The sequence below is a fragment of the Oryctolagus cuniculus genome, chromosome 8, assembly GCF_964237555.1.
Source record: "Oryctolagus cuniculus chromosome 8, mOryCun1.1, whole genome shotgun sequence".
Taxonomy (NCBI): Eukaryota; Metazoa; Chordata; class Mammalia; order Lagomorpha; family Leporidae; genus Oryctolagus; species Oryctolagus cuniculus.
The window spans coordinates 18,563,563-18,589,194 of record NC_091439.1 but is presented as its reverse complement, the minus strand read 5'-3'; the positions used below and the strand labels follow the sequence as shown (position 1 = coordinate 18,589,194).

The 25,632-nt window shown below is 45.1% G+C and overlaps 1 protein-coding gene across 7 annotated transcripts in view; it reads right to left on the bottom strand.

The window, feature by feature from the left end:
• The window catches only part of SLC10A7 (solute carrier family 10 member 7), a 290,444-nt gene that overhangs the window by 2,743 nt on the left and 262,069 nt on the right, over nt 1-25,632 (bottom strand). For all 7 annotated transcript variants that reach the window (XR_011378233.1, XR_011378229.1, XR_011378230.1 and 4 more), the window contains one exon: nt 1,877-2,022. Coding sequence is in view for 4 of the 7 variants with exons in the window: in XM_051820007.2 (XP_051675967.1) it covers nt 1,877-2,022 (146 nt within the window). In the remaining 3 variants the exon portion in view is untranslated. The remainder of the gene's footprint in view (nt 1-1,876; nt 2,023-25,632) is intronic.

Genomic DNA, 25,632 nt, shown 5'->3' with positions numbered 1-25,632 from the left:
GGACCTTGAGTCTCAAGCATCAGTACATTTCATGGAGTGTGTGTGTGTGTGTGTGTGTGTGTTGGGGGCGCTCAGTGTTGTGAGGATGGAGTCTTTGCCGCATGTCAGTAGTCAAATAGGACAGACAGATCCCCTGGGCCTTCTGGAGGACTCTGTTAGCCAGTGGTCTGGGCTGGGTGCCTTCTGGTCAAGGGAAACGAACAGCACTGCCCTTGGTCTCCCTTTTGGAGAGGCTTCTGCTTCTCCATAGAATGAATCCAGAGCTTTGAAAGATTTGGAAGAAAAATTTGCCCTGATAAATTTGCTGTTTATGCTGATTGTGCATCATTGATGAAGATTAGGGTTTTGAAATTTTTTTCTTTATCCTCTGTCAAAATTTATGTGCACAAATTCGGATCAACAGTGCGTGTACACTTTGATAAACACATCTTAAGTACAAATGAAGTTTCTGAAGGGGGACACACAGTGAAAGACAAGATTCTCAAGCTGCTCCTCTACTATTTGAGTAGAATAGTAGAAGTACTACTTGGTTGTTGGCACTATCTTCAGCAGCTCAGAGACGGCATTGGCGCCTGGCAGGGAACAGGAATCACTAACGTTTTGTTAAATAACTGAATTCGTGGGCACGCTGGATGGCCTAAACTTCTCAGGAATAATTCTGGGACCAAGGATGAGTCTCCTGAAATGGATTTTATATTTCTGTCTGGAGTGTTACCATGGTGAAGAAAGATATGGGAGGCCCAACAGGGTTCAAGTCTTACATTTAGGACCATCTAAACTACCCATAGGACCTTGGGCAAGTCATTCAGCTCTCTGAGCCTGTTTCCTAACCTGTATGATGGCGACAGCCAAGTCAGCTGGGAGCAGCACTGTAGATCCCAATGAACAACAGTGGCAGGAACAGCCACCTTTATCATAGCTATGCATAATCCCATCCAGCTCTGGCGTACAGATGCCACCTCTGGTTTCCTAGTGGCTGAAAGTGGGTACAGAGAAGCCAACTGTGCCCAAGGTCACACGGGGAGAAAGTGGTGGACCCAGCAGCAGAGCTCAGAGCCCAGGCAGGGAGCTCAAGGCCCTCTCTGGACCGGGTAGCGGATGGGAATGGTTAGCACACATAGCTCAACAGGTGGGCCTGTGGGCTTTCCCTTTATTCAGGACGTCAAGGACACAGAGAGGGCACTTGGTCTTTGGACATCTTCTTCCCACACATCTCCTGATAACAGCTGCTACCTTGTACAGGGACAAAAACAGGTCCTAGCAGGTCCAAGCCACTGGGCTGAGCCAGGTCTAGTGGTGCAACTGTGTTACATCCAGGTTGCAACTTCTTGCAATTACCACACTCTACCTTATTTTGGTTGGTAATTAAGGAAATCAGTTTCACAGAGAATATAAAATGTGCTAAGACTCTGAGCTAAGTGTGGTGATATTAATACCATATGGAATCCTTTGCTACCAACATTTTTTACTTCTTAATGCCCAATTTGGTGTACAAAGAAATTAGTATACATATGGAAAATTAAAAACAAGTAGACACCTGCATCAAGCCAAGTTTTATCATTTTTAGAAAGGCATGTGGAGTTAGGACAGAGATCAAAGACTGGGAAGGCAAAGGTGGTGTGAGGGGGCACGTGTTTTGAGCACATGTATTTAACTTTTACCCTATGCAATAAGAGTTTTTTAAAACTGCATAAAAGACATTTAACCCTCAGCCTTCCTGTTCGATTGAAATGGATTAATATACCCTTATTATTATATTTAGCTAAGCAAATAGGTAGTTGAACACAGTGATTTGCTAGGAGGAGCTAAAGTGTAAGACCTAGGAAAAGCATTTCATTCTGATTTGTACCCAAAGAAGATCTTTCTTGAGTCTCACCTTCTGCCTTGACACCATCCAAGACTTGATTGTTGGCACCAAAACACTTCCCAGAAGGATCTGAGCCGGGTGGTAGATGAGCAAGGGGACGGATATTAAAGAGAGGTGCTCGTGGCCCGCAAACACTATCTTCAGCATTGGAATTCCTGATGAACGAGGAGACAGGAAGGTGAGAGGCAAACCTGGACTATCATCAGATGAAAGACACACTCCATGACCATCAGAACTCTGGAACTGAAATGGGCAGGTCTCAGATGAGTCCTCCTGTCTTCCCATCCTCCGCTGACTACCTACAGCTCTGCGCTCTGACTAGCACAGATGAGAGTCAAGAAGTGGTTAGTATGCAAGGGCCCTGGTAACTCTCACTACAAACCAGCAGCTTGTCTCAGGAGCACAGGAGAGAGGACTGTGCATGAAGGTGTTCCTGAAGAGGGCTGGGAAGTGTTATTGGTAAGCAGACCTTCACAGATGGGTCTCTTCTTGTTGTGGTGTGAGGCAGTCTGTTGGTCTTTAGGGAGATCTTCCAGGCACCATTTCAAAGGTCCAAAGCTCCCTTGTGGCAGTTGAAAGGATACGGTAAGATAATGTCCGTGAGATAATTCCCCAAATTAATAAAGGCCTTCCTTGAATGTTCTCTTTTGGTCAAGGATCCCAAAGAGTTTTGCATTCATCAGGCAAGGCTCGGGTGATACTCTGCATAGCAGATGAAATGTAAAATTGAATGTTTAAACCTTGCACTAAAGGGCTCAATGGAACCCAAATAAATGAATTGCACTTTGTGAGTTGACCTTTCTCTTCAAAAGGGTAGGGGTGTGTAGATTTTGTAAACAGCTGCCACACAGCATACCTTTTGAGCTATAACTAACAAAACTCAGACACCAGCAGTTTAACTATTATTACTGCTTGTTTTAATATGGCTCCAGTTTTCAGAATTGCTCTGTTTATATGTCAGCTTTTTCAACTGAATAGCTTTAATAGCTTAGCTTTCTCCTTGTTTCTCTGAGAATGGCCTCTGAAAAGGACCCCAGCTCCTAAACACGCGTGGTGATGGCACATAAATAACTTTTTATTGTAACACAAGAAAGGCACAGCTTTTTCAATTATTTTTACCTTCTAATAAATCCCAAAGCTTTATGCAAAAATGCATTTCATGGCTGCTTTCAGTTTCGCAGCCTCACACACCAACTGAAAACACTCAACCCTCCCCCACAGAAAGTCTCTCTTATAGCTCCCCAAGTACACTGCTGTGATTTTCACACAATTTCTGTCTTCACATGAATATAAAAACAGAAGGGCTTTCTCCCTCTCTCTCTCTCTCTTTTTAAATTGTGAATTAAAAAAGATCCATTTATTGTTGAAAAGCAGCATCTGAAACTATGGTCTGGGAGTTATGATGATGAGAAAATATTGAGTCCTGAACACAATGCCTCCTGTTTCTGGAGAAAGGTTACTTATACCTGGGCTCAAAGGGGCAGTGCTAAGAAATTGGGGGATGGAGTGAAAGGGAGCCAGTGATCAAGGTATGGAGATAATTTATCCCTAAAAGTGATTACAGCAGGGCCTTTTGATGCCAAATTCGAGGACTTGGGCTGCTAGACTAGGTCATCTGAGTCACCCCTTTTGCCTCCTCTCTCAATATTTTTTAAAGATGCAGTGGTTCAACCCACTGTATCACACTGCTGCCCTCCCCCCACTTTTTATTGTGAGAAAATACATGTAACATAACATTTGCCATTTTAACCCTTTGATGTATATGCTTTGAGAACATTAACTACATTCATATTACTATGTAATCATGTATCTCCAGAACTATTTTCCATTTGTTGTTAAATCATGAACCACTTTAAAGAATTTTTAAATAATTCTATTTAAACAAACTTTCGATTAACATGTACTATCTCTACGTTTTTATGAGGCACAGTGCAATAGCTCAACATACATACAGAGCAAAAGCCAATCAAATGACATAACCGGCCTGTCCATTTCCTTATCTTTTCCTGTGTTTAGAGCCTACCAGCTTATCAGCCTACCAGCTCCTCTCTTCCAGTTCTTTGTACAGTAAGCATTTAATACATTGAGTCTGTGATTATAAAGTGAATTGGAAGTATGTTATTGAGAAAGAAATTAGAAGAAAAGAAAGAGGAAGGAGGAAAATATTGCATTTTTGGAATCAGATCTATGAAATAGATGAAATCTGTTCTCTGTATATTTATAAATTTTAGGCTTAACAATCAATCAATCAATCAATATATGGTAAAGAAATCAGGTTAAGCTGAATCCTCACTATGGTATCTACCTACCTGGAGCTATTCAGTATACTTTCTGTTCCTTGACTGTATCTCTGTTCTGAATTGGACAGATATCCCACTAGTTACAGCATTTATCTTATGGAAATTTAATCTCTGCTATTCTAAAGCAAAAAAAAAAAAAAAGGTCATCTTTTCACATAATAAACACACTATTATGAACCGTGGTCACCTCATTGTACTATGGAACCCTAGAACTTGTCACTTCTGTGTTTGAGTGAGTGTTATCCAACCTCCCTATGGTAATCACTATTCACAGTTTAGACTGGCTGTGCTTTTAACTTCTACATATGAGAGAGAACACATACTTTTTGCTTTCTGTGTTTGGCTTATTTCCTTTCACATAATGATCTCCAGTGATATCCACCTAGCTGCAAATGTTGGGATTTCATTCTTTTTATGTCTGGATAACATTTCATTGCGTATATTTACCACATTTTCTCTACCCATTCATTTATCAATGGACACTGTGGTCGATTCTATATCTTGGCTATTGTGAATAGTGCTTCAATGAACAGGGGAGTGCAGGTATCTCTTTAATAGGCTGATTTCATTTCCTTTGGCTACATACCCAGAAGTGGGATAACTGGGTCATAATATAATCTATTTTTTTTTAGGATTTTCCATACTGTTCTTCATAATGGCTATGTAAATTTGCATTTACACCAATAGAATCTAAGGGTTCTCCCTTATCTACATCCTCACCAGCACATTTTATTTTTGATTTTTTTCATCACAGCCATTCTAACTAAACTAAGATGATACCTCACTGTGGTTCTGATTACCACTTCCTGATGGCTTATGATACTGGGCATTTTTCAGGTATTTATTGGCCATTTGTATGTCTTCTTCTGAGAAAGTCTACCCAGATCTTTTGCCCATTTCTTAACAGGAGTGATTTGTTGTTGGGTTGTTTAAGTTCCTTATAGGCGCTGGCTGTTGATCCTTTGTCAGATGCATAGTTTGCAAATAGTTTCTCCCATTCTGTTTGCTGTCTCCTCACTTTGTTGGTTGAGGACTATGCTATTCTGTCTTCTTCAACTTCTTTTTCACTTCCTTTGCTGTACAGAAATATTTTGATATAATTCCATTTGCCTGCTTTTGCTTTTGTTGCCTGTGCTTTGGGAGCATGACCCCACACATCACTGCCTATGCAGAGAAGTCCAATTCAGTGCGATCCACTAGGTTCTCCAAGAGAGCAGCAATAAGGATAAGCGTGCTCTGGATGGACTCAGTGCTTGTCCTGAGTCTTGTTCTGTCAACAGCATCCCTACATGGGCTGAACTAAGTCTCACGATGACCCTGCAAGGTGGGTAAAAACTGTAGCTTTCAACATTTTGCTACTGATGAAGTGGAAACACCCAGTAGCCAGGATACCTTCCCCAGTGCTGGCGTCCACATGGCAGCCGGGCACACTGCATCTGCAGGTCCCACATTAGGTGAGGTCAGTTCATCGCGGCACAGGCATCGCGGCTCCCCAGAAGCAGAAGTCCGACTAGGATGTAAAAAGCTTCTTAGCCCAGCCGCCCTTTTGGAAATCTTGACCCTTTGTGCACTCCACGCATCCCCCTTCCCCCAAAGCACTTCCAGGGCAGTAGGCCTCATCAAATGTTCCTGCAATGGGCACCAGGACGTGCCTTGACTTCATGTGGGTGAAAGCCTAAGCAACACCAAGGGCCACGGGTTCAAAGACACAGCCAAGTTCTGACCCTCACGAAGCTTCTGGTGCACAGTGACCTGCACTTCTTTGGATCCAACAGCAGTTCCTCTACAGGTCTCTCCAGTCCCATGCTAGTTCTTCAGCTCTTCTCTCTCCTCTTCAAAAATGCCCTCTGTTCATTGCTCTCCTGAGGGGACTTGGTCTTGGCAAATATCAGTCTTCCTGGCCAGCTGGTCCCCACGAGGCTCTGCCAATAGGGGCACTCGGGAGGGGCGGGAGAAGGAGGGGGCTCTTTTCCAGGTGCCTGGACTTCCTGCCAGCCACAGCTCTGTCGCCAAGGTAGCAGGCGTTGGCTCCAGCTGATAGCTCTCTGTGTCCCCAGAGCCACGGGCTCCGGCAGGGCAGCGCTCTCCTTGGAAGTCTGAGGCCCTGCCTGGCCACTTCTGGGTTCTGAGAACCCCAGTTGCTCCCTGTCATCTTGCAGCTCCAGCTGTACCCCGCGGTTATTCCTCCGGTGTTTCTTCATTCTTCTCCCTTTTCCTTTTCGGTTTTCTAACTCCCTGTGGTGCGAGGGGGGATTCAGGTTTCCTGAGGGACCCAAGTGACACTTTTGCGGACTCTACCTTGTGCACCAGTTGTTTGCTTTTTACTTGAAAAAGAGAAGCGCTGTGCAATGACTCTCAGCTGCTGCAGACATCTGTCAAGTTAAACAGGAACTGCTTCCCCGCACTTCGTGTGTTTGCAACACTGGCTTGGTAGTCATTAATCAAATTAGCCAGTACTCTCCCTCCCTCATGCTAACAGGGTAACGTTAAAAATAAGATGAAAAAACAATATATCAGAGAAAAGACTTAGCGTCCAGAGAACAAGGCCCTTTCGGGGGACCTCTGGAAGACCCTGCATCGTGGCTGCACAAGGGGCAATCCAGGGACTCCAGCCATATGTTACTTGCTTTGCTTTTCAAAAGCGACCTCACTCTTCACTCAATCAAATGTCTACTCTCCATTTCAATGGCTACGTTGTCTTCTCAATCTCCCATTTATCTCTTTTCTCCTGCTTTCTTCCAGGCTCTTCCTCACCTCCCCTTCCTGAATCCCAGGGGAACTTCCACTAGCTGCGTTTGCATTTTCTCTGGGGACAGAGTAGAAGAAGGTAGGGTAAGCAGGTGGAGGGCCGAGTGCTCGGGGCTGTGTGGGCAAGCGCTGGGAGCTGTGAGTTCAGCCTCTCTACCGGCACCATCTAGACAAGAAGCGCAAACTCAAACAGTGAGAGGCTGGGAATCTTCCAGGAGCTACTGCACTCACCATACTGTGATTCTGCCACCTGGCCATGGACTTGGCAGAATGTGAGACTCAAGTCAAGTCAGAGAAAATCAGCCGTACCTCTTATCCCAGGAGCCTATGTAATGCACCACCCTGTCCTCTTCGGTCACTTGTTTAATAACTCTCTTGATCATTATTCATAGTCTTCATTCATTCAGTTAGCGCTCATGTAACTGATTCGCTGCTCTTCTAAAGGGCGAGACAAGCCAGGACGCAGGATGTGACACAACCCTGCGTGGATGCAACTCAGAGGGCACCTCGGTGACTGCTTACACCTGCTCTCCGCCGCACCTCCCACTCTGGATCCCAGCCAATTTCTCTGCTTCCAGGCTTGTTCTCTCTAAGGCATTTGTGTTCTGTGACCACAGTGAGACTTCTACAGTGCAGATCTCAGTCTGTCAAATCACACAGGAGGTTAGCACACAACAGATACCACCCCTGTCCTAAGGGTGGCATCCGAGGACTTCATGACTTTGTCCCCAGCTCTTGCTCTTCCCCTCTTCTCAATCTCACCATTCCTTTGCACTTAGACCTCTGCCAGCATTTTGTGTTTCTACATCCTCCGTGCCGGTGCCACGCTGTCTTGCACCTCAGCACCCCCTGCCTGGGATGCCCCATACCCACGTCTTGATCTCTTCAGTTCCTCTGTGGCCTGTAGTCCTAAGTCCTAAGTTGGCTCCTCTGGGAAGCCATCCTGAAAGCCCCAAGGCTGACCTATAGATTCCACGCTTACTGCTGCCTGCCATTGACTGCTGCGTGTCATTGCTTGTGTCTCGGAGTTTCCCTCACTACGCCATAAGCTTTCGTGGGGTCTTCAACTGCCTCCTCTTGGTCTTTGGGCGTACAGTAGGTGCTCAAACAGAGTACATGGAATGAGCGGGTTTGTATTTTTTCCAGATACCATCACAAAGTTATTGGGCGGACTCGCACTTCATTTTTACTACCTCCGTTAATTAGGGAAAAATAGCAATAATTTAAAGAGCCAAACAAACTTACCAGGAAGAGTTTTCTTTTTAAAGTAAAATTTGAATAAAGGATTCTTTTCATCTTGCTATCACTGCAGTAATATAAATGAAGTAAATTAATTTTAATGCTCCCAGGTACTGATTCTGTGTCACCGTGGTTGACAGGATCCAACCAGACTTTAGGAGATGGCATTTGACTTTATGGAAGTGAACACTATGCACGCATTTACAATTTTACAGGGACTTTAAGCTGTCATGCTGAAAAATGTTTATAAAACATTAATCAAAAAATGCCTCTTTAATACAATGCATTGTCTGAAAGATGTTAGAAGGCGCATGTTGTAAATGGATTCTTTTTCTGACTAAAGTAATTTCCAGCAAAGGCATTTCCCCGTTGCTCCACAAGTACACTGTGTGGATAGATAAAGGGCACTTTCTCAGCACATTACTACCTGATCCAAGCACTTGGGAAATCACTAATGTACAGCGTGCCATATTTCCGTGTCACACATGACACATTCGTCTAAAACGCTCCAACAGGGTTTGACACTGCGGCATATTCCATAAGCAGAGCTTTCAACTGACATCTGCCAAGCTGGAACTTCAAGCAGCGGCTTTCTGCTTCTAACAAGCAAGTAAGGCTTTGCTTTTATCCTATACCCAGGATGGAAAGGATAAAACAGGCCGTACAAGAACAAGTTTCTTCCCCCCTATTTTAAATATGTTTATTTCATGTTCCCTGAATTAGAAAATTCTGTTTGTAACAGTGTTGAAGTTTCAACAACCACTATTTCCTGGTGGATGGGGAGTTTTTCTTCCTTTCCTTGAGAAACTGCTATCTTTCCTCCTGGATTAAACACAGACTTTTAATTTAAGCCCCACTGGAAGCTGCTCTATTGTTCGCGATATAAAAACTGTCTCCTTTCCCTCACTTTCCGGAGTTCATTGCCATGTGCGTGCAGTGTTTCCAGCTTTCATTAATTCATTCACTCATTCATTCCTCGGCTTGTGCAGAAAGTTCTTTTAGGGCCTCTGCCGTCTGTGAAATGCTGTCCTGCACGCGTGGGCTCTAAGCAGAGTAACACAGCCAAGGTCCCCGCATTCTTGGGTACTGCCTTCCGGAAGCTCTTGCCGCCAGCTACCCCAGCTTCCTGCCGTCTGTCTGGGCAGCCCCTACGGTCATTTCTACAATTCACAACTTCGGGATCAACTTTGACAAATCCCATTTGTCTTCCTACCTCTAGATCCAGTCACCAAATCCCGTAGATTCTCTCCTCATTTACCATTCCTGTTCCCCTTCAGTTTTCACCGCCATCATCCTAATTCCATTCCTCATAAAAATCAAACCAAGGTTCCCCTTCCCGCCCCCTGACACTGCTCCACATCTGCAGTCTCTTCCCCTCATCAATCCTACACACCACAGCCAGATTAATCTTCCCCAAGCCCACATTAATTAAAGCCAATACCCTGATCAAAAGCTGCGATGGCTTTCCAGCGCCCATTCATCAACTCCTCCACCTACGCAACTTCGGCGAAGGGCATTTCCTACGCTGCCATTTCTAAGTGCTCCCGCATGCTAAGTGCTTTGCCTGCATTATCTCACTTAATCCTTACAAGAGCCTTTTGAAGTAGCCAGCCATGTTCCCCTTCAAAGAGGAGGCCACTGAAGCAACTTCTCTAACCCTGCAGCTGTTGGGTGGTAAGGGCAGAGGTGGACCCCAGTGTATTTCCTTTGAATCCCTTAACTGTGTCGACTCCAGTAAGCCAAGCCTTCAACCGTCCAGACTCAATTCATCGACTCAGGTCTCCCACTTCCTGGTCTCTGTCGAAGCTGAGCCCTGCCTGGATCTCGTGCTTTCTCTCTGTGTACCAAAGTCCTGGGAGTTTACAAAGGCTCGGTTTTATATTTTTCTCCTCCGTGAAGGTGGTCTTCCTATTGATTTGTCTTTTGAAGAATGACAGCATGCTTCCTGGTGGCATCAGTTAGCACTTGATTATGCCGCCATTATTCTGTGTATGTGTGTGTAGTTTTTGGTTTAGCCTGAACACAGGCCAAATATATCTTCCTTTAATTGTCCTGCCACATTTAAGCACAGGGCTGCTACTCAAAACATACAAGATAGATTTAAGAACAAATGCTACAGTAATGTTTGATAAATTCAGGATTTAGAACAAATAATGGCTGCTTCACTAGATTTTGAAGAGAGAATATTTTTAAGCCCTTGTGGGAAAGGATTATATTTCATAGTACAAAAGTATTTGATATGGTGGAAGGAAAAAAACAACTGGGCTAACCAAGGACCACAAAATTTGAAATGAGTGGAGTAAGAGAGGAAATATATTGAAAGACACCTTTGAGTCTTCTGAAGCCTGATATTATATGTACTTTGCCAGCTAGTTAAGAGCTCCATATCCCGATCACCTGGAGCACTGCCCATCTTTTAGAGGCTTCATCCGCCTGAACTCACGTTACTTGCTTTCCATTTAAATACTTTCTCGACTTTTCACTGAGTTCTGGAGGGAACTGGAATCCAGTGGCTTCCTCCATCAGTTGTCATGGCGACGTCCCACTTTTGTTTAGCTTGTTAGAAGCATGCACAAGTTTATTGTCCCAATGTCCTATGCACTGTCACTGGAATTCCATCTCTTCTCTCAGAAAAGCTCATGTGTGCATTTAAAATTTCCTGGGAGAGATGAGCTCTGCCGCCCAAACAGAATCCAGGGCGGCAGTCTCTGGACACACTCTTCCCAGATGTCACCCAATGCCAGCTTTGGTGTGCTTTTCCCTATCACACACAAGCATGTACACACACACACACACACACCAGCTCAGTCACAGAAAAGTCCAACGTACTGGGCTGGCTTATTTCAATTACTAAATCAAGTGGCAGTTATGCGCAGTTGCATTCTGGAACATGAATGAAGCCATGCTAAGACACGACTGTGGTTTTGGGATGCGAAGAAAGGCTTTGCTTTCAGTTAGAGTGATCCTAAAGCAAGGCCATTTCAGTAACAATAGCTGTTATCTCTCACAGGGACTTATCATTTATCCTGTTATTTCACACAGGGATTTATTATTTATTCTATGTAGCACCTACATTGAGGCTGTACGGTGTAGCAGTTAAAAAGTCTGATACACGATCAGAGAATCCTATGTTTGAGTCTCGTTTAAATCACCATTTACCACTGTGTAAGCTTGGCTGGGTAAGTTATTTAACCTCAGTTTTCACATCTGTAAAATGGGTCTATTTCTCAGACTTTTTAAAAATTGAAATAATGCACAATGTCTGGTGTGGAGTACGTATTCATCTATTATATGCCAGGAACTCTTCTAGGGGCACTGACAAAAGGCCTTGCCCTGAGGAAGCTCAGGTTCTCCCTTGTGCATCTGGGGGAGAAGACAGAGGGCTCTGTGCCAAAGGCAGGCAAAGAGCAGACTGCATCCAACAACACAGTCATGGCACAGAGCAGTGAGAAGACATGCACAGTTATCCAGGAAAATAAGGTAAAATGAACCCAGAGAGCAGTCTGCTTCTGCTACGTTCTATCTCATTGTTTTTAAAGATTTTTATTTATTTATTTGACAGGTATAGTTACAGTGACAGAGAGAGACAGAGAGAAAGGTCTTCCTTCCACTGGTTCACTCCTCAAAATGGCCGCAACAGTCGGCGCTGTGCCGATCCGAAGCAGGAGCCAGGAGCTTCTTCCTGGTCTCCCATGCAGGTGCGGGTGCCCAAGCACCTGGGCCATCCTCCACTGCCCTCCCGGGCCACAGCAGAGAGCTGGACTGGAAGAGGAGCAGCCAGGACTAGAACCAGAGCCCATATGGGATGCTGGCGCCGCAGGCGGAGGATTAACCAAGTGAGCCACGGCACTGGCCCCTTCTCTCACTTTTAGAGGGTGTAAAAAGAAGAAAGCCTACTTCCGGGTGGATGGGAGTGGCATGGCTGTCTGCCAGAGGCCTGCTACAGCAGTCTGGCGCTGCTGTTCAGTCTGTATGGCTCCTAGTGTCACATGCTGGCATAATCTTCGCTATGCAAGGACTTCCCTCACTCCCATTTGGGAAGCCTCCAAAGGCTGGCAAGTCAACTTCCTGCCAAGTCCCCCAGGAAGGGGACTGGATGTCACAGATCATGTCACCTGCTGTCATTGCCTCCAGACTAAACAAATGGTTTTTTGTTCAAATTCTCTGAGGTATTTTAACATTTATTTTATTTATTTACTTCAGAGGGAGAGAGGGGTGGGGAGAGGGCGAGGAGGAGGGGACATTCCTCTCTGCTGGTTCACTCCCCAAATGCTTGCAATGACTGGGACTAGGCCAGGGCTGAAGCCAGTAGCTGGGAACTCCGTCCATGCCTCCCAAGAAAGTAGCAGTTACCTGAACCATCACTGCTGCCTCCCAGGGTCTGCACTGGTGGGAAGCTGGAGTGAGAAGCCAGACCTGGGGAATCAAACCCAGATACTCCAGTATGGGATGTGAGTGCCTTCACCACTGGGCTAAATGTCTGCTCTCTCTGAGATATTTTAATACGTGGATGGTGCTGCATTACCCTTGCCATGATTTACATCTTACTGTGTGTGTGTGTGTGTGTGTGTGTGTGTATGATTTCTTTTTCAACTGAAAACTCCTGCTGTATTATCTCAGGTGCATCCCGCCATGGCATCAGGGCCTCCATTGTTGCTTTATGGAACACAGAAGAAAACATTTCTATCCCTTTTATACAAAAAGCCATCCCAAATGAAGTACAGGTAAATAATACATGCGAACTAGAGCTCTCCCGTGGGTTTCTCAGTTTCCCACCACTGGGCTCGTGGAATCCACATGGATTTAGCACTTTCAAATTGCTGAGTGCCAAGCTAACAGCAGCAGCTCTGGGACGTGTGACAGACCCCCTTTGCTAGGCCTGTAGCAGAGAAACAGGACAATCTTCTACGCGTTTAACAGGTGGGCACAAACAGAATGTTAACGTCCAAGCTGGGAAGCCGCAAAGCGTCATACGGTGATCTCCGAGCATGCCCACTACGGGCCACTGCCCACGGAGCCCACTACCGCTTTCCTGCTGCTCTGCCTCTTGCAACAGAATCACCTTCAGCTCAGGCACTGGGGTGGGCAGGAGTTCATGTCAAACTTCCCTAAGAGACTCATACTCCTGCATGTATTAAAACCTTTATCTACAAAGAAGGGTCAGGCCGGAAGAGGAGGAAAATGACCAAATGTAAGTTTACAGACTTGATGGCTAAGGCCAGTCTTAAGAGAACGGAATCATCTTTCCAGGAATACAATCTTCAGACTGCGTCAGACCTGCAGCAACCTCACCTCACGCAGGATGGCAGGAGCTGAACCTGGGGCTCATCTTCTGGGCCGTCACTTGCTGTTGGGAAGGCGGAATGCCGACTGATAGTAACAGATGCTTATGCAGTGCCTCTGATGTGCCAACCCGCTTCACCTCTCACACCCACAGAGAGCAAAGCCACCAGTATTCGATCCATTTCTCAGATGAGGAAAGTGCCATGGTGGATAAATGACCACACCCAGCCAGCAACAGGCTGCAGCTGTGTGTGTGTGTGTGTGTGTGTGCACCCACGCATGCTCTCTCCTAACCAGTGAGGTAGCACCTGCACTGCCTGGGATGGTTATTTGTGGGAGGACTTAGGGACCCGTAGCAGGGACACATGAGAACATGTAGTAATGGCAGGAGAAAACCCAAGTAAAATATTATTTACACAAGAAAGGTCTGGCAGGGAGAGAGAAAACTCTTTCAAAAATGTGTTTGTGGCCCAGCAGGCTTCTAGTTACTTTGAATAAAAGTTGGTTGATGATCATTTTCAGCCCAGTAAGAACTGTAAGATTGGGTTTCAGCCTTCACTTGCCGGGGCTGTAATTCTATCGCTCTGCTCAAAGTTTCATGTAAATAAAGGTGCAAAAAAAGCCCCAAAATGAGCAGCTGGTGTTATTTCTGGTTTGAAACAGGTATGTTCTGATTGGAAGAGATGTTTAATGAATGGCCTGGGCGACTCACCAGATGCTGACAATGAAACATTTAACTCCAGCATTGACGGCTTCTGCCTCAGATCATCAGGTACACCTTCACCTGCCTGAAAGCCTTGTAGGAGTAATTAGCAAACAGGGAATTCAAGAATGAATCAAAGGACAGAGCCAGGAAGCCTTTGTTCACACACTGGCCGGCTCTTCCAGGAGGAAGAACAGGGCCGCCATGCTTATGGGGACAGGGCGGGCAGGAAGGAGTGAGGGTACTTGTTCCCCTTTTTCTAGGCTGTGAATGAAGAGCTGTTCAACTTCTAAAGGGAAACTCTAGCTACAGTTCACACCCACAGGAGGGGAAAGCAGCAGAAATAGAAGGGTGATTTCATAAGACAAAAATAAAACAAGGTCACAGGCATTTACCTCGGTCACCAGCACAGAACCGGCCCCGTCTGCCTGGCCCTGGAAGGCCTTGTCTAATTTTACAGATTTCTGGTGGGAGTTGGAGCCTTACATAAATGAAGAAATACAGTTGGATCTTTTCAGAGTGAGGCAAAGAGAGGCTGATTGTGTGACTTGAGTTTTCACTAATTTTGCCATAGGCCCCATCGAGTAAATTTAGTTTTGCCTAAAATGCTGCATGGATAATCTTAGAAGTAGACACAGGAACTTCTGAAAGGCTTCCAAGTCTTAGTCACATGACACACACAAGCCATGCCATAAATGCACAGTCACTGTTTTAAATGCATCTTTTGTTCTGTTTTGTCAGTGTGGCCCTTAGTCATCGTCTGACACAAATGTTCATCTTGATGGTGCTGTGTCTATGAGGAAGAGAAGCCTTGGAAGAGGCGGCTTCTTGTGAGTGGAAGAATAAGGCAGTTTTTGATTTGGGGATTACAAATCAGAGTTACTTATCCTCAGCGCCATCTCTCTTAGAAAGGTTGACTCGGATGGCTGTGGTTTATCGCAGCTGGATGACACTCTGACCGCCCACTCCTGGCCTTTATTTGTTCTCAGTGCTGTACAAATCAGGGAGGTAAGACCTCACTTAGAAAACCTCTGGGTGGAGGAAGGAATGAACAAAACTCTAGAAGAAGTTATTCCTGGAAATATTTTTTCCCAGTTTTTCTAATCTCAGTTTTCTCCTGCGAATACTTAAATTTTGCTTTTCAACATTTTTAGACAAATGGGTAGTCATAGTCCCAACCTTGCATCCCCTTTGGAATACGGTAAATAAATGCACACAAATGCAGGAGATGAGTGTGACGTGTAGTTCTCCACCTCGCTGTGTTTTGCCGTTGCCCAGGGTTCCTGGCTCTGTCCTGGGTGGTTGAGCTACAAGTGTGGGGAGGGGTTCTGGTGCCTCTGTTATTGGGCAGCTGTCAGGTGATTCTTACATAAGCCAGGTTAAAAAGCCAGGTCTGGTAATACAGTGGGCAAGAGGACCCTGTAGGTAGACAGCTGTGCCGCTGGCTGTTGGCTGTGCCATTTCCTCCCTGTGTGAACAGGATGAGCTTATTGGACCTCCCTGAGGAGTGACTTTCTAGTTTGTATGATGACATCAATACCTGCTCACGTGCAGGGCTGTTATGACGATTACATGAGACACAAAGGCAAGTTAAGTGCCACATGTACTACCTGGTACACAGTAGGTACCAAATAAGTACTGGGCCCTTCTTTTAAAGCTTCAGTGTCTTCACACCTGCTCTCCGAGACGGTGTTCACCCGAGCCAGGTGAGACAGGAGAAAAGTGAGGCTTGCAGGTTAGGATGCCTGTAAGTCTAGCAGATTCAGATTCCAGTTCACTTGATTATCAGCTGCAGCTCCTGCTGTCCTGTCCTCCGGAGACTGGCAAGTTCCCAGCCCTTGAGTTCTCTCCTTAGTGAGATCTAACCCCTCGGTTAGTGATCTCACCTTTTGATGGCTGAAAATGTCATCTACAGGCTACAAACTCCAGCCTGGCTGCTCTGAGTGGTAAAAAGATGTTAGACGCAGCAAGGTCAAGACTGGAGTCTTGGGCTGGCGCCGCAGCTCACTAGGCTAATACTCCACCTTGCGGCGCCAGCACACTGGGTTCTAGTCCCGGTTGGGGTGCCGGATTCTGTCCCGGTTGCCCCCTCTTCCAGGCCAGCTCTCTGCTGTGGCCAGGGAGTGCAGTGGAGGATGGCCCAAGTGCTTGGGCCCTGCACTCACATGGGAGACCAGGAGAAGCACCTGGCTCAGATCAGCGCGATGCGCCGGCTGCAGTGCACCGGCCATGGCGGCCATTGGAGGGTGAACCAACGGCAAAACCTTCCTCTCTGTCTCTCTCTCTCACTGTCCACTCTGCCTGTCAAAAAAAAAAAAAAAAAAAAAAAAAAAGATGGAGTCTTGATCTGCTTCCACTTCCCTCGCCCACCACGAGGAGCTGCTCCTCTGTTGTCTTCCCTAATGTAATAAATGGCAACTCCTTCCTTATAGCCCTGGAGATCAAACATCTTTGATTTCTCTTCCTTTACACATACATCCAATTCGTTAGCAATTCCTCTGAACTTTGCACTCAAAATATATCTAGAATCCAATGCTTCTTACCTCTGCCACGGCTATATATGCCTTTAATCAAACTACTGCCAGTTCTCGCCTGCATTGAAGCCTCAGTGCTGCCCCCGCCCACCCAGCCCAGATGGCCAGCAGCCCATCAGGATCTTGTCCCTTTTCCTGTCCTTCCAGTGGCTTCCTCCTTCATTCCAAGTAGAAGTCCTGCCAGCGTCCAAAAGGCCTAACCCAAGGACGCCCCCTCGCCTGCCGCCTTTCACCACTTCTCTTCTGACTCTCTCCCTGCACTCCGGCGTCCTTCTCCTCCCCCCCCCCCCCCCCCCCAAGCACGCCCTGCCTCAGGTTCTTGGCCTTCCCTCTTCCTGCTGGTTGGAGTCTCCTTCCCCTAAATAGCTGTGTCCTTGTCAGGTCTCTGACCCAAGGTGCCGCTTAAGCCTGAAACCTTCCCACCTTATTCTCTTCCTGGCTTCATTCCTCCCCACTACACTTACCACCGCCTGTGTGCCTTATCTTACGTAAGTGCTTGTCTGCTTATGACCACTGAAAACTAAGCCAGACAAGAGCACGCAGTTTTATTGTGTTTTGGTTACCAATGTATCCCTGAAGCCCAGTAGAACAGGCCTGGTGCACAGTAGGCACTGAAGGAGCTCTCATTGAATGAATCAAGTAGATAGGGTTTTAACAGCATCTTTCCATTGGTAACTTACAGAGCAAAACCACAGCGAAGGCATCTCTGAGAAGTGTCACCACTATAGAATCATTGACAATGCCCAGCTTCAGTGTAGACGACATTCCAAATCAAATGTAACAGTGTATAGGGCTGGCCGAGGACAGGGCTGGCCACTGAGGTCACTCAGGATGTGGCCTGAAGTACTTCTCACCTGAGGGTGGCACTGCTGAGCAGCACCCTGAGACCTGCGCCTCCCCCCGCAGGTGCTGCTGAACCTCCACTGCCTCCACCTGTGTACAGCAGCTTTTCTTAAAAGTATTTATTTGAAAGGCAGAGTCAGTCTCTGTCTCTGTCTCTCTCATGCACACACACACACAGAGAGAGAGAGAGAGAGAGAGATTAAGAAATTCTATTATTTTATCTGTTGGTTCACTCCCCAAATGGATACAATGGTCAGGACTGGGTCAGGCTGGAGCCAGGAGCTTGGAACTCCACCCTGACTTCCCACATGGGTGGCAGGGGCCCAAATTCTTGTACCATCATCTTCCATTGCTTTCCCAGGAGCATGAGCAGGAGGCTAGATCAGAAGTGGAGCAGCTGGGACTCAAACTGGTGCTCATATGGGATACCTACATTGCAGTCAATGGCTTAACCTGCTGTGCCACAATGCTGGGACCCATAAGCATTCTTGACCAATATCATGTTTATGTTTGGTTCACTGCCCTTTTGGTAGCACTGACTTCTAGAAAGCAATGATTTTTAAAAATTTATTTATTTAGGTTACTTAAGAGATGGGAGATGGGGAGAAATCTCTCATCCGCTGGTTCACTCCCCAAATGCCTGTAAACACCTGGCACCAGATGGTGAAAGCCAGAAGCCAAAACCAGTCAAGGTCTCCATGTGGTGACAGGGACCCAGTTACTTGAGCTACCATCTGCTGCTTCCCAGGTTCTGTATTAGCAGAAGCAGGAATCAGGAGTGGAGCCAGGACTTGAGCCTAGGCTCCCTGGTAGGTGATGTAGGTATCCCAACCAGTGTCTTACCTGCTAAGCCTCAGGCCCACCCTGGAAAGCAGCAATTCTAACTCGTGTTGCTTTTGTGAATGTTTCCACGGCTCATTGCTTTGTGAGATTCTTTGAAAAAAAAAATCACATAGACTTCCCTTTCATAAAGGGATTTATACAACTATAAGGATAACTTGAAATGGGAGGCATTGCAAAATTACTTAATCATGCTTCAAGTCTACCCACAGCTTAGGGAAACCTGGTCTCATAGACAGTGAGCTGCAGTGCTGGAGTGAGGGCAGGGCAGGCTGGCTCTTCTTTGGTTCAGATGATACTTCATGAAGTGCACTTCAACATCCATGTGCTAGGTTTACTGTGCTGGTACAATGAAAACGCAAAAGGGCTGTTGAAGTTATGCAGAAATATGGGAACCGCAGCTCCAGATGGGAAGAACTAGGGCCTGGGTTTTAGCCTTCCTAGCAGGACCACCGGATCAGATACTGAGACCACAGGACAAGGAGGTGTGTGATTCCTGGAAACCAGGGGCCAGGCCTACTGAGGTTTTTTTTTTTTTTTTAATCTTTATTGTTTATTTATTTTTATACAGCTGTTAGTAATATGTTAGGAACACTTTTGTCCTAAGTACCTCCTTTTGGCTAATGAAGACCTAAAACGTATCTGTAAGTGGGGGTACACTGGGGCCAGGCTAGGGTTAAAAAGGACAACAGCTAACATCCACTGAAGGGTTACCCAGGCTGGTTCCTGCCATTGTCAAAAAGTACTGCACAGCACCTGACTGGATGGCTGCTGGGTCAAGTGCTTCCCAGACAACCTGAGCCTGGGTGCGGAGCCCAGCTCCTCTGGAAGCTGAGAGGTGATTCTTGGGTGCGTGTAATGGAATGCCTTTCACCTCTTGATGCGCGTAATACTCTCTTTTTAAGTGTGTTACAAATATCTGATGATCTCAACTTAAAAATGTATGAATCAGTAGTCCTGGGCTAAGGCTGCATAAGACAAATATTTTTAAATTTTTAGCAAACAAGTTGCTATGATTTTACAGTGTGTTCTTTGAGGAATGCTGATTTTATAGTGTCTGAAGAGCTCAAGATTCCAAAGCTAAATACTTAGGCCTTTCACAATTAGAGAATTCCTGACTGGCAGAACTAGAAGGCTCCAGAGGTCACCTAATCTGAACTTTTCATAGCTGGAGAGCCACAGGCCTGGGCGGTTCTGAGCACAGGGCTCTTTCTGCAGAACCCACACAGCTGAGCATAGTGGCGAACGGTCAGAGGGGCCAGGTCAAATCCCTTTGGAACCTCACTTTCCTTATCTGGGGTGACTGTGGGAGTCACGGAGCAGGTGCAGGGGAAGTGACCTACACAAAGCTGGTCGTGGCTGAGTCCTGGCTTCTTCCCTGCAGAGGATGTAGAGCAGCCAAGAAAGCTGAAGGTAGGTGCAGGTTAGCCATCCCTCCACAACCTTGCCAGCAGGTTTTAATGAAAGTGAGCTGACCCCCAGGCGAGTGTCTTTAAACTTATCAAGTGTTAGCAGTCAAGTACAAGAACAGTTGATGCAACCTACTCTGTAAACTGTCTGTCCCCTCCCTGCCCCTTCAGGAGCTCTCCCGGCACCTTGTGGGAGGAGTTTCAGAGCACACACCTGGCTACAGGATGCCCGGACTCTCTCTGTTAGCCTCGGGCGACCACGGGTCCTCCTAACAGCAGTTGGACTCAGAAACAGTAGGGAATCAAGGTTTCAGGACATCCCCAAGGATTTCACATGCACGCTGTAGGATTTGTCCCACTCTTTCAGCAAGTGGGAAGTGCCTCTAGTGCTTTTAGGGCAGTCTGCATATCAGTAAGAGTTCATTTATTACATTCATCGTGCAAAGTATCAAGACAGTAATTTCACCAATCAAAATCTACTTCTGAATTGATTATGCTAACTAGTAAAGTCTTTGGTTCATCAAGATATAGGGAAAAGTATTTGCTGTAGATGACTGTAAAGAATTTCCTTTCTGATGAAATAGTTAACACTCCAGCAAGAATTTTCCATTAGAGAAACTGGCTGTCCCTGGTGCTGAAGTCTAAATTAACTAGTGCATATGTAAGTACTACACTGTCACCACAGAAGCATTTTAAAGTAAATTACTTCATGTAACAAACACTTAGCACATGTAGGCCTATTAAGTACCTAAATAATGTTAGCTGTTGTTATTACTATCGAAAATGTGTTGAATAAATCAACAAAAGGTAGAGAAACAGTTCTATAACATGAATTAAATAATAATCTAAATGAAAGTAATCTTACATTACTTAAATCAAGACTTGCTCTTTTTACTACTTGGTATCAGAAACTTGGGTTGAAGTTTAGAGAAAAAGAGACAGCAGAAGTCAAAGCCTTCCATGGCAACTCTTTGAGGCAGGGGACAAAACCTCACTAAACAAGGTACAAAGGGCCTCATCTTCAGACGTTGGGTTATGATCCGTTAGTGAGGTGCAACATAAATGATGGGTCACACAGCACAATGTATTTGTGAATGTAGGTTGTGGTTAAGACTGCTTGCTAATCCCTGGTATAGAAAACGGAGAGGAGGAAGAGAAGTGTGAGGGTATCAGTGTCGTTCTTCCAGGAAGACTTCTGGCTCCTTGTTAGGATGAGTGCCACATAGGGTCGGACTGCAGGCTCCTCACAGAAGCTACCTTATCCTTAACTTCATCTTTGCTGCTTGGAGCCCTGCTGGCTTCCTCTGGGGAACAAATGCTTATCACTTAGAGAATTTACATTTCTCCCTTTCTTTAGGAAAAGTAGAACAAAACGATAGTCTCTTTCTCTCTTTTCCTTCCTTCTTTTCTCCTTCCCTCCAGGAGAGAGGAAAGAGGGAGAGGAGAGATCCCACCTGCTGGTTCACTCCCCACCTGCCCACAATGGCTGGCTGGACTGAAGCCGGGAGCCAGGACCTCTAGGTTTTCCAGGTAGGGGACAGGGACCCAATGACTGGAGTCACCACTATTGCATCCCAGGATTCACATTAGCAGGAAGCTGGAGTCAGGAGTCAGAAGTGGGTGCTGAACCCAACCACTCTGATATGGAATGCAGGCATCCTAGCTCATGTCTTAACTGCTAGGGGAAGCACCCACCCCTCCCTCGTGTAAAGTTTTGTTTTAGTAAAATCTACTGTCTATAATTTCAGTGGTATCTTTAAAGATCTGTAAATGTCAGAAGCCACCACACTGAAAATGAGGCTGGCACCACCCACTTTAAGTAGACTATAACTTCTGGGACACATGGAAATAGATGTTGATGGAAACAATTATAGGTGTGAATATTTTAAAACTAACTTATAATGAGCAAGATATCCAGAAGTTATTTTCTCTTTATAGTCTTTTTTTCTTATAAAATCTTTTAAGATTTGTTTACTTATTTGAAAGCCAGAGCTACACAGAGAGAGGAAAAGAGACACAGAGAGACTCAGAGAGAGAGAGAGAGAGAGAGAGAGCACTTCCATCTGCTGGTTCACTCCCCAAATGGCTGCAAAGGCCAGGACAAAGCCAGGCTGAAGCCAGGAGTCAGGAGCTTCTTCCAGATCTCCCACATGGGAGCAAAGGCCCAAGCACATGGGCCATCATCTGCTACTTTCCCAGGCACATTACCAGGGAGCTGGATTGGAAGTGGAGCAGCAGCCTTACTCACTATGCCACTACACCACAGCGCTAGCCCCACCATTTTGTAGACTTTAAAGAGCTTTCCTATACTATAATCCAAGACAGTTCTAGACATTAAGGAGGCCTGGGAATCTAGTCTCTGCTGGCTATATAATCTGGGATGAATAAAAATTTCTATGATTTCATTTTTCATATGCAAAGTAAGATAATCAATACTGATCTAATAATTCAAAGTTGTTCAGGTAACATGCTTAAAACATTAAGTGCTTAACATGTTCAGGGTTAAGAGCTTTAAAAAAAGGGCTGTGTAGGGGCGGGCATTTGGTCTAGTGGTTAATATCCCAGTTAAGACACCTGCATAGTACACTGAAGGACCTGGGGTCAATTCTCTGCTCTGGCTTCTGATTCCAGTTCCCTGCTGACGCAAACCCTGGGAGGCAGCGGTGATGGCTCAGCTAGTTGGATTCCTGCTCCCCACATGGGAGATCTGGATCGATTTCCAGGCTCCCGGCTTTGGTCCAATCAGGATGTTGTGGGCATCTGGGAAATGAATCAGTGGATGGGAGCTGTCTCCCTACCTTTCAAAAAAAAAGTACCGCTCAATTGGAGGGTAGTTTTCTTAAAATAATGTTTTTTAAAAAATATATATGCCAAAATGAATCACATGATAAACTTCAGGGGAATACTAGAAATGCAAACTTGCATTTCCTCTGAAGAAAATGATCCCAATGTTATGAAATGATCTTTATAGGTCCAATTGTAAGTCATCCTTTAGCATTCTTGAAAAGTTTCCAATTAAAATGGAAAACAAAATCCTTTTAAGTTTGTTTCTCTGAAGACATTCTTGGGAGTGTCCTTTCCTTCACACATGCATGAGGGTCTCCAAAGAGTTCAGGGAAAATATGTATGATTAAAACAACAACTCATGGATTTAAAAACATGCTGTACATATAAGTGTATCTTTCAATTCCGTTTTTTCACAAGTTTTTTGAATACCCACCTAAAAGTGAAATTGTTATTATCTTATGGAGTGGAAATATCCACTGTAGACTCTTAGAAACTTAAAACTGGAAGGAATCTCAAGTACTGCTTTGCTCATCTCATTGTACAGACTAGGAAATGAGGCCTATCAAGTGCTTTGTTCCAGTTTTTGGTGAAAGAACTTGAACTTGAATTCAGATTAGAATCAGTATGTGGTCTTCCCAGAAATCTATATCTACGAAAAAACTATGTTCTTTTTTTTCTTAAATCTTTTTGTTTATTTGAGAGGCCAGGGAGAGGGTTAAGAGAGGGTGAGAGACAGGAGAGAGAGAAAGGAGAAGGGAGAGGGGGAGGGGAAGGGAAGGAGAAGGAAAAGAAGATGATGAAAAAGAATGAGAGAGAGAGAATGCACTAGAGCCTCTATCAGCTGGTTAACTTCCCAGACGTCTGCAACAGCTGGAGTTGGGCCAGGAGCTCAATCCAGGTCTCTCGCATGAGTGGCTGCCTCCCCGGGTCTGGATTAGCAGGAAGCTGGAGGCAGGAGCCACAGCTGGAACTCGAACTCAGGCACTCTGAGGCAGGATGTGGGTATTTCAGCCACTCAATGGAACCCCTGCTTCCTTCCTCCCCTTTAACAAAAAACTACATTCTTTGAGCTAAATATGTAGTTTCCTTTCACATTTCAGTCTTGTAACTGTGTGAGCGTGGGCCCACAATGAAACATACACAACACAAGGCACTGTCGCCTGAATCTGTCTTGTACACAAGTGTCTGCCAATGCAAGACACACAGTGGACCTTTAGTAAGTGCTGAGAATGTAGACAGCATCCATTGATTTCAGAACCGCTTTTGCAAGTAAGAAAAGAATTGGGAGTCTCATTGTTGACTACCAGCAGATAGTTGGTATGTTCTGAAATTACATGCTTTCCTTTTGCTACTTAAAAACATTAAATAGTAATACAAACATACATTTAACTTACTTTCTTTGAACATCCTGAAACAGTCTCTTTCTAGGTATAGTGGGAAAGTTTTCTACGTACATTAGAACTATAGAGAAGCAAAGAGATTTGAATACTCAAGAGAAAGAGAACCATAAAATACAAGTAAAATACAGTTTCCGCAGGATATCTGGGATGGAATTTCTTTCTTGGTGGGTTCCATTGACTGTGTACTGAGCCACTCCTAACTAGAGAACACACTGCTTTTCAATATCTGCTATGTAAACTATTTTCTCATGATTCCACACATATCACCATCAAACTGGGGAATAATTTGAGAGAGCTCCTGGTTTTCTGGCACCCCACAGCCCATGATGCCATCTTGGTGAATATAAAACTACCTGCAACCCTGAGCTGAAACTAGGGGAGAGCAGCAAACAAGCCCTGTAGTATTGTTTTAGACGAAGCACGGGGATAGCACTGCACTTGCTCGGGCCTCCTCTTTCTTCCTGAACGAACTCCAGGGAATGGCATCATGTCAGGCTTTCCAGATGGATTATGTGAAGCCATAGCTCAATGTCATTTTCAATAGGAAGCCTCATAATTAAAGGTCAAATAGTCACTTCATCTGCAATCAATCAATAGAAAAAGTACTAATACGAAGAACTAATCAATCAATGGCAAATGCGCTAATAAAAGCAATGAATCAAATTCAGTATGTGTGTAATGCAAGTACATGGAAGAGAGTGAGACAGGGCAAAAGTGAGAACAATAAAATAAATTGAAGGTGCATATATAGGAGAATACTCAGAAAGCTTCTCGAGCGGGAGTCTTCACCTTTGGTTCACTGGTTGTGTGGGTTATCACTGGGCCTGCAAAGATTTATTCTTAAATACAAATACTGGACATAATAATGAGTGGTCCTTTTTAGTTTTGTTTAACGAACTCTATTTGAATTGTTAAAGGCATATGTAGATATGTGTAAAATCACTGGAAGAAATATGATGACAGTGATTGCAAAAGGGAAAAATAGACCTCTAAAGTACCAAGCGGGCACATCACAATCTGCTGTATTTCATCTTTGTCTGAGAGGTGAGAGAAAACATCACTCTAAGAGATCACTCCTGAAATGTCCCCCTACTTTCTGAAACATAAATTCCTCACACTCGGTGTGATGTTCTTTCCTTTCCTTGCAGGTAAGAACTTCCAGTGGGACAATGTTCAGCATGTAGCTCAGGTCACTGTCATGGTGTGTCCTCCAGACCAGGCATGTCAGATCACTAATAGAGGGAAACATGCACCGGATCTCAAAAAGACGGTCACGGCACATTTACAGGGCTTACCAAATCCCTTCTGGCAATGGCACGCAAGTATCACCTGCTACATGCAGAAATAACTATCTGCAGAAATAAGGGTGGTCTCTCTGAGATAAAGGAAGCAGCTCAGAGGCTATTTTTATAAAGATTACCCAGGAGGCTGTAGGAGGGAAGCCAGGCATGACCAAGGTGTGGCAGAATATTTGAGTAATAGTGAAGTAGAATATTCAAAGTAAAATTCTCTAATCTTAGAGCTAAGGAAACTGAGGTCAGCTCCAGTATTTAAGTCTGACAAGTCCAAGAGAGCTTAAGTCTACCTTGTTACAGAATTAACGAAGGATTTATACTCTATGGTTACTAGGTACCACACTAGTATCTTACTGGAGTTTCTACTTCATGTGAGAACACTGC